The sequence below is a fragment of the Dermochelys coriacea genome, chromosome 3 (assembly GCF_009764565.3).
Source record: "Dermochelys coriacea isolate rDerCor1 chromosome 3, rDerCor1.pri.v4, whole genome shotgun sequence".
Taxonomy (NCBI): domain Eukaryota; kingdom Metazoa; phylum Chordata; order Testudines; family Dermochelyidae; genus Dermochelys; species Dermochelys coriacea.
The window spans coordinates 92045027-92054362 of NC_050070.1; the positions used below are offsets into that span (position 1 = coordinate 92045027).

At 42.4% G+C, this 9336-nt stretch overlaps 1 protein-coding gene across 1 annotated transcript; it reads right to left on the reverse strand.

Annotated features, from left to right (window-relative positions):
* Positions 1-2543: 2543 nt before the first annotated feature.
* On the reverse strand, positions 2544-7365 carry LOC122459438 (translation initiation factor IF-2-like). The gene is made up of 2 exons (XM_043511474.1): positions 6841-7365; positions 2544-3907 (listed from the first exon to the last, which is right to left on the reverse strand). Exons 1-2 carry the CDS (start codon positions 7363-7365, stop codon positions 3737-3739), a joined length of 696 nt encoding a protein of 231 aa, XP_043367409.1. The 3' UTR covers positions 2544-3736.
* Between the last annotated feature and the right edge of the window lie 1971 nt (positions 7366-9336).

Here is a 9336-nt window from a genome sequence, read left to right on the forward strand (position 1 = left end):
ACTATTAATATATAGTTCTGATTTGTATTGTGAGATGACTTCACTTTATTATTACTTAAGCCAATGCTTTGAGCAGAATATCTTAAAGAGTCACTTTAGATATTACAAAAAAAAAAAAAAAAGTAGTCCACCGTCAGATTAGGAGTTTTGAGTGAGAGTATACAATTGAAAAGATTGCAGCCTTCCTTAAATGCCACTGAGTAAGAGTATTACTGCTCTTATACTTTTGCATTTTGTAGAACCACAAACTCTTTGCACTCAACCTCTTAAGACAGTGTTTTGTAGTACAAATTCACTTGAATATATACAGCTTTAAAATTAATGTTTTGAAAAGCTATAGCTTTGTGGAGAGATGTAAGGAGTTAACAGCAACTACCATTCCAACAAGGGAATCTCAGTTTACCTCATCATTACTGAGGGAGAGTAGAGATCACCTCAATGTCCATTCCCATAATTGTCATACCGAGTTTGTAAACGCCGATAATCATTCATTCCATAATATGACAACTTTATTTTTATTTGTCTGGATAAATATGTATATGATGCCCACTCTATAGGGTGACATTAACTCACCATTTATTGCCCAGCACGCAAAGATAAGCCTGCCTCCTTGCAGGCTTAGAGGACCATCACATACTTGGTAGCTGAACTTGAATTACTGAGCAAAACTTGTTACAGAAATGAAATGACTGGATCTTTTCCCACCCCCCAGCCTCCCCACCCCCAAAAAGAACTAAGTTAAGTTTTCCCAAGTACTTCTCTCTCTCCTTGGTACAAACTAAGCACCTAAGTTTCATTAGTGCCACTATGCAGTTGTGTTCAGTAAGTTATAACACCAGCAAAGCTCACAATGAGTTGCAACCTTATCACAATTTGAATTATGACATCACTGAGTAGGCTGTCTAACTCTTACTTAAACCATAGACATAAGCTAGTATGTGTAAGAGAAACAAGGCAGCTCAGGGGTTTATGAATATGAACTAATCACATTCCTAATGCATTACAAGTCACAAGACTCAGGAAGTTGTTTCTATACGATGTTAATCACACCCTTAGGAGCTTCCTTATTTCAAGTTTGTTGAGAACGTAGCCAAACCTTATACACCTTCCTCTCATACAGAGTCCTAGGGCCACAATAGTCCTGTTTTGGTTGCTGAACTACAGTATGAACACAGATGGTCCCATTTATTTAAGGTAATAAACACACTACAAATAAATCATTAAGCAGTTGTCTAAGTCCCTGCAGCCATTTATATCATACTGAACACACACAGTCTAAGGGAATGATTGTTCGTCTGGTGGATACTGTTGATGCAGATGAACATTTTCACAGCCTGAAGTGTGTCATTAATCGCCTACCCAATTCAAACAACAGTCTAGAGGCTTGAGCTTGGGGCTGGGAGTCACTTTTCACAACTCCCTGTGTGGTCTTCAGCAAGTTACTAAACTCTTGCATCTCAGTTTACCCCACTGTAAAATAAAGTGAAATTACTTATCTAACTTACAAGGTATTTACGAGTAATAATTTTTGCAAAGAGGTCTGAAAGTGACCTACTTAAATTCTAAAAAAAAATAATTCAATTTTCAAACAATAGACAAGTGTTAACAGACCTTAGATTGATTTTAGCTTGGCAGCTCTATTTGCCATGGTGTAAATGTTTACCATTTAATCCTTGGATATAAAGAGGCACATAAATTTGTGCACAAGCTAATGTCTACTTTGTTTTCATTCTGCAGTTTAAGGGAATTCTGCATTCTGAAATGAATTTGGAAACAAAACAGGATGTGAGTGAAGACTTCAAAGACAGCTAGACTTTCAAAATTTTCCAAAGCATTCTGGGTATTTGTGTTGTGTATCTCTGCAGTTTACCAATAAAGACAATTACTTTACTGGTTCTGGAAAATAAATATGAAAGGAAACAGAATAATTTATCTAGGTTATACCTGAACATTTAATATAGGGGCCAAATTACTCCTTGGTGTATATTCCAGGAACTGATGTGGCTCATTGTGTTTTAAGAAAAGTTAAAATGAATTTATATCTTCCACAGGAAAAAAAAAATCTCATGATCCAGCTATATATAAAAAGTGATAGGGTTCCACACTCTGTATCTAAGTTTTTTAAGTAGACCATGAGATTTTTCATGAAAAAAGGGGATGGTAGTACCCATCAACGTACTTTAATAAAGAAGAATTTTTCCATGTATATAGAATATACTTTAACAAAATATTATGTTTTCATGGATAAACTATTCTGACTGATTTAATGAGAAGACCTATTGTGTGTCATCCAGTCAATGTTGCATCTTCAAAACTCTACTGCACCAATGTGCAACAGACAAAAAGATATAAAAATCTATACCAGTAACTTGGTCCAAGAGAGATATGTAACTGGGGGAGGGGGGGAGGAAGAAGGGCACACTGTCATAAGACAAGAATCTCCAACTTTGAAAATAATGCCTTAACTTTTGTTTGCCAGTAAGAGACCATTATCTTATGACACCATATCATTTCAATAGTTTCAGTTTTATTTATTTATCAATACAAACAATATCAGATCTGCTAACAGCAAAGTACATTGGCATTCATTACCAATGTTGAATCAGAATGGTTGTGCACCTCTAACTACACTCCTTTCATTTGCTACCCAATACTATTTATGGACACACTTAACTACAGCAGTTTCTTCAGTCTGTGATGGAAATATTTTTTCAGAATCAGAACTCAAAGGTTACACTTCACCTTTATCTTCTGTTCACTTTCTAACCAACCATGCTTCTGTAATTCTGTGTTGTGCCAATCTATACATTTGCTTCTTATATTATATGAAATGCAAAGTCCCTTTTTCTTCAACTCAGTTTATCCCAAAAGAACACTACTGAGGGGGAGGGGGTGGAAAAGGAGGATGGAAATCAGACAGACAGTGAAGCAATTTATAGAATATTGCAGACACTGTTGAGATAAAGATTATCAGAACTGAGATTTGCTGAACAAACATGAGTAAACCCTTCATCCATTCATGGATGAAGGGACACCTGACGATTGATTCAAACACAGAAAAAGAACATTCAGTTTAAGTTTAGCCTAAACCAAATGACTTCCCAGTGCAGACACAGTGGGTATGTTTACAACGCAACATAAGCTCAGGGAGAGTAGAACTCAAGTTAGCAGACCCTGGGTTTGCTAACCTAGGGCTTGAACATTTTACACTCATTTGTAACCCCAGGTTAGGAATTGAACTCTGGGTCCCCAACCTGGGGATCCAGGGTCTAAACTGCATTATGCAGCCCCGAGTCCAACCACCCATATCCCAGATTTCCTAGCACACTCCCAAAATGAGGCTGCTCCAGCCCTTGGTTTGTGGTGCAGCATGGGAAAACTTGTTTTTTTGTATGGCTTGAGTAGGTAGCAACAACTACAAATTTATATCTGAGTTTGATAGCCAGCACATTGCCACAGCTGTGAACTGGTGAATGTCCTTCAGGCCCCTGGCAAAAGAACAAAGGGGACCCTCAGATATGATGTGCTCCATCATTTGTGCCTGGTGACCACAGTTGCATAGAGGTGTTTGCCTCATTTCCATTTAAAGAGGGCGTGTCCATGTCTCCCATGAGATGCCCTTATGCAATTCAATCTGCACTAGTCTTTCTGACATAAATCCGGTAAATTCACCAACAGGATCAATGAGCTGTTTGTTTTGAGCAGTTGAAATGCTCCATGTGACTCTCCATTGAGCCTAAGCACTGAAGTTGGGTGTAAGGGTCTTGATACGGTTCCATAGAGGGTTGTGGGATTTTAATCTTGTCTTTGGCAGGTTCTGTAGGTCATCGTGCAGTGGAATCATCGCGTTTGCATTGACATGGTTCAGAAAGCGAGATATCTGAGAAGCTCTTCTAATCTGTGGAGGCTGGATGGGCGACAGGACCGGGAGCCAGTCAACTGGAGCTGATTTGAGCATCACTGACACTATGCGCATCCTATTGTTGAGTTGAATATAAAGGAGTTTAGTGTGACAGCTGAGAGACCACACTGACGTACAATACTCAGCTGCAGAATATTCCTCCAACCTCCCTTTCAGTGAGCATAGCAACGATTATACTTCCTCAAACTGCCCTTTTCAGGACTAAAAAAAGAACAGTTGGCTAGTCCTCCATATATACCAATTTAATGTAGAAGGGATGTCCCCGGGGAAAAGGACAATGAAATCCAGCCTGTGAGATGGTGGAAGACTTTTGGCAGACTTCCAAAGCACAAGTCTCTATTGCAAAGCTATAGGGTTTGAACCCTGGATCCAGTTTCACTCAGGCTCAGACCCTTCATCCCCAGGGGATCCTGAGACTGAGCCCTGGTTTAGCACAATTTGTGTATAGACAGAAGGGGGGTTAAGTCCAAGTTTGAATCCTGGGATTAGACTGCAGTGTTCACATAGCCAGTAAAGGCCTGATCCAAAGCCCACTGAAGTGAATAGAAAGATTCCCATTAACATGAATAGGTTTCATATCTGGCTCTAAGTTTAGTGATCGTAACAACTGATATTATACACTGCTCAAGTACTGTTGTTTGTACCACCAGATTTCAAATAATTATGGCCACTTTCTCAAAGCTGCCAAGTTCCTGCAGTTCCAAAGGAATCCACAGGCACTTAGCCCTTCCAAAAATTTAGGCCCCAGGCAGTTTTCTCCTTTGATTTTATGAAGGATATGACAACTTTTCCTATCAAAAGGATAGGAAACTAGACAAAAGAATAACTAATCCTTAGCAAATTATGTTATACATAGTTTTAAAAGACTAATAATTCTTGCTACCAGTAAAGAAACCACAGCAGCATCTTTCAGATTACCGTGAGCACACACGGGACTATTTGTGGAGGTTCAGGCAATATCTTATATTTTCAAGCAAAAACATGTGGGCTCAAAAGCAAAACAATATTGCCATTTAACTATGCCAACTATTTATATACCATTTAATGAAAGAGACCGATGTTTTGCTACCATGTTGCAATTCCAAAATGAAAACTATGCATCTCAATTTCAAAACTAACACAGTAGGCTGATTTCAATGACATTATTTCCAGTTTACACCGATGTAGAAGAAAGCAGAATTTAGCCCTACACTCTGACAAAGATGTATTAGTCTAGACTAGGGAGCAAAATCATGAGAGCTTTGCTTGAAAAAGAACTACATGGTTTTGCTCCCCCTCTACAAAACTGTCTAAAGCTCTCTGCACTCAGTCCATTGGTTTTATTTGCCAGTAGACAGAGGCCCCAATCCGGAAAGCCCTTGCTCCCATGAGTTGTCCTGTTCATGAGATCAATACACTATAAAATCGTCTCTAAAAATTCAATTCTAAATATCAAATCAACCTGAAAAAGTCTTGCCAATTGTAGAAACTCAGAGTTCAAATGCAGGCCAGAAATAGTTATAAAAGTTACACTAAAATTAAAGGTCGAAAACCATGTTAAAAAAGAAAACCTGACTAAAACGTTGGTAGTCAAATCTGAAACAAGAACCACGCATACGGGCAATGACTTCTATCATTTAGGCCCTCCATCCTCTAGAGTGAATTAAGGAAAAGCAGATTATTTAGATAAAAATCAGCTTTTGTCATCACCTCTACCTTCCAGCTAACTAAATAGCAAACGATACAAAAAAGGGGTATTTGAAAACTACATTTGTATAATCTACAACAGTTAGTTCTCCTGCAACTGTGGGCAGTTTATATTTATATCCCTAAATCCAGCTAATTGGAGATATAAAATAACTACCAATGTTGCAAAAGAAAGACAGTATTTCCAAGTGCCCTACAGCCACATACAGCGAGTTCCCAGTACTGTGACCAAACTGTTCCACATTAATAATAAAAGATGGGAACTTTACTGGATATAACACAATGTCATTTCAGCAATCAGTGCAAGAAGAATCAAGGGGATCATATAGTGCATTGTTTAATTAAAAATGAGATATACAACACATCTAAACAATGAGCTAGCTTCTTCTCTGGTGTAAATCCACCGATTTCAAGAAAACTGGCCTTCCCTTATTCTCATCCTTGTATCCTTTCACATTCTAAAAACATTTTCAGTTGAATTACATCAGTGATGAATTTGGCCAAGATACCATATATCCTGAAAAGTTACACTACCGAAAAAACAACTGACCCAGAGCTATCACTATGTTTCCAGTCACTGTACCAGTGCTGCCTCAATTATACCTAGTGACTAGAGATTCATTAACTAGATCTCTTCTTGCCATGTGCAAAAGCAGCACAGACGTGCAATGAAGACTCTTCCTCTAACCCCAGACTTGTCTCTCCCCCTTTGCAGAGAAAGAAGTGAGGTGTCTGGTGGGGGAGGGTTGTGTTGTTTTGTTTTTTTTCCAGTCGCAGATTTGAAAGTAATTATGATCAACCCTCAATATAGGCCCGAGCTAATTGCATTTCCTCAGCTCAAATGGCTCCCTTAAATGCCCCTCGACACAGAGCAGCCTGTCTGCAAACGCACCACCACAAATGAGTTGCCCGGACCTTCTGCCACCTCCCCAAAACTATTATTCTCCCCTCCACCCGCATCCTTTTGCGACTGTTTTTGAAGCACTCCACAGAAACGATCGGGTGTGGGGCCGGGTCTGCCCCAAAGCCAGACTTGGGGGATGGAGACCACTCTCCCGGCCATCTGTTCAAACCCGGGAGCGAGGAGAGACCCAGGGGGGGGCGGGGGGGTATTGGTCGCTCTCTGCAAACCCAGCGCGGTGCCCAGACGTGCCCGCTGGGCAGGGGCAGGGGCCCGGGCCCGGCGGGGGGGTGGGGGGCAGGGACGGATGCGCGGCGGGCGGGCTCCTTACCGGCTTTGTAGCTGCGCAAGCCGCCGCCGTCCCCGAGCTCAGGGAGGATCCTGCTGCCCCACATGGTGCCGGGCCCCCGAGCCCGGCAGCGCCGCGGACGCGGCCGGGCAGGCGGAGCGAAGGCGCCGGCGCTGCGGCCGGGCGGTTACTGGGCTGCTCTGGCCGCGCTGCCTCCCCGCTCCGGCCCGGGGGCAGCCGCGGCCATGGCTCGGGCTCGGGCTCGGGCTCTCGCCGCCTCCTCGCGGGGCGCCGCAGCGGCTGGAGCAGCGGAGACAAAACTTGCTTTATGGCCGGGCCGCCGCCGCCTCCTCCGCGGCCGGCAGCGGGGCGGGGCCAGGGGCGGGAGCCCAGCAGACGCTGCCGCTTCTCGGGCGCGGAGCCGCTCGCGTAACCCGGCCCCGGCGGGGGCGCGGGCGGAGCAGCCCAGCGGCCGCGGGGAGTCCTGCGCTCATCCACCGGGGGGGCTGGGTCCGCCCCCCCCAGCTGGGCCCCCGCCCCCGCCCCCGCCAGTCCATCTCTGCCCATCTAGATTTCCCCCCCTAGGATACCCGCTGTCGCCACTCAGCTCTCCCTTATCCCCTCTCTGGGCCTCCCCAGCGGCCGCTCCTGGATTTCATATCTACAGCCTGGGAGCCTTAAAATCCCATCTGCGTTTCACGGAGCGGCTGCCTTTTTATTTTTTACAAGCCCTCAAAAGTATTCAATTTAATTTACCTTACAGGACAAAGAGAACGAGGAGAATCTAGGACTGTATATTCCCAATCCTTCCTCCCACTCCCCAAGCATTTCCACTGCCTTCTGCCCCAAAGATCCCATCTATATTCCTCACATAGTGAATATAGGATCCGGGAGAATTAAAAGGACAGCCGCATGGGTGAAATCTGAATACAGAGGGATCTGAAAACTGATTCCCTCCTGTAACTTCCCAAACTAGTTACCAAGAAGAACCTTGCCAGGTGCACGGAGAGAGTAACAGTAAGATTTTGGGATGATAGTGGGGGAAGCTAATGACTCATTTGCAATGGGAGGGTGCACCAATGTATCAGACATTGCCTTTGTCACTCCTTGAGCCCCCTTCCACCTACAGCTAATACAGGCAGACCTGTAACCCCTCCAAAAAGTCCACCATGACTAACTACTGCCCAGCACAAAGCAGAGGAGCCTATATCTCCTCCTTACTACCTAATATCATGTTTAAATAATAATAAATGCACAGAAAAAGGATTTGTGTTATGATGACAAGAACCTACGTTGGGTTCACTCCCCAGCTTGCACTAGAAAGACATTTCAGCTGCCAGATGAAAATGTAAGAGACAGAGAGAGCTACAACATTCACAATACATTTCAATCCAACCCCTACACACTTAGAAGAGTTTATGATAATAATACATGATTACCATCTACTTTTCTGCTTCAAATAGCAGAAGAAAAAAAGATGTAGAGCAATAAGAATTGCAACTAATTTGTATTTATTTTAAGAACACTCAAAAGGCCCTCACAAAAATCGCTAAGTACCCTAACAATCACAAATTATAACCATCCAGCAGAAAAAAATGCAAATAGTGAATTAGCTCTCCCTGAAATAAATCAAAAAAGGGAAACAGCTACTTCCCCCGAACACAGCTTCTGCCTGTCCCCAAACCCCTGTCAGAATTCTTCACAATTGGTTGGCATATTCATTCCATTGTTATTGGCTTGCAGGAGATGTTAAAGTAACTGTGTCTCAGTTGGCCCTTCTTTAAATGTACCTCTGGAAAAAAATTTAACCTGACCTCCATCAGAAATACACGTCAATAAAAAAGGATGCACAGATTGTGGTTGAGAAAAAATATTTTGTTAAAATCAGTATACATGCTTTATTGTACCCATTCTCACAACAGTACACCACTACAATCCAGACAATGGAAGTAAGAGATTCAGACACTATACCCTGTGATGACCACAGTATAAACGCGTAGTAGCCTAAACAAAGGGTCAGATCGAACACTACAGTATGTATTCATTGGAAACATTCAAGCAAGCAACAAACCCTGTCCTTATGTAACTTCTTGCTGATCCAGTGAATTGTTTGTTTGTTTTTAAATGGTAGCTGATTAACACAAATTATCTCTTATTTTCTTATTTTAACCCATTATGGGGAATCTAATGGTTATAGATTGGACTTCAGCAAAAACACATTAATTTATCTATCTAGGTGTTTGTAATGCACGTATCACAAAATAGTTTCTAAGCATTGATTCTAAGTAGAGGCTTCTGGGCAAGTGTACATTGGCTAAAAAAACAATAGATAGAATCACAGAAATGTAGGACTGAAAGGGACCTCATTAGGTCACCTACTCCAGTCCGTTGCACTGAGGCAGGTCTAAATATTATCTAGACCCTCCCTGGCAGGTCTTTGTCTATCTAACCTGTTCTCTAAAAACCTCCAGAGAGGGAGATTCCACAATCTCCTTAGGTAGTTTTGTTCCAGTGCTTAAGTACCCTTATAGTTAGGAA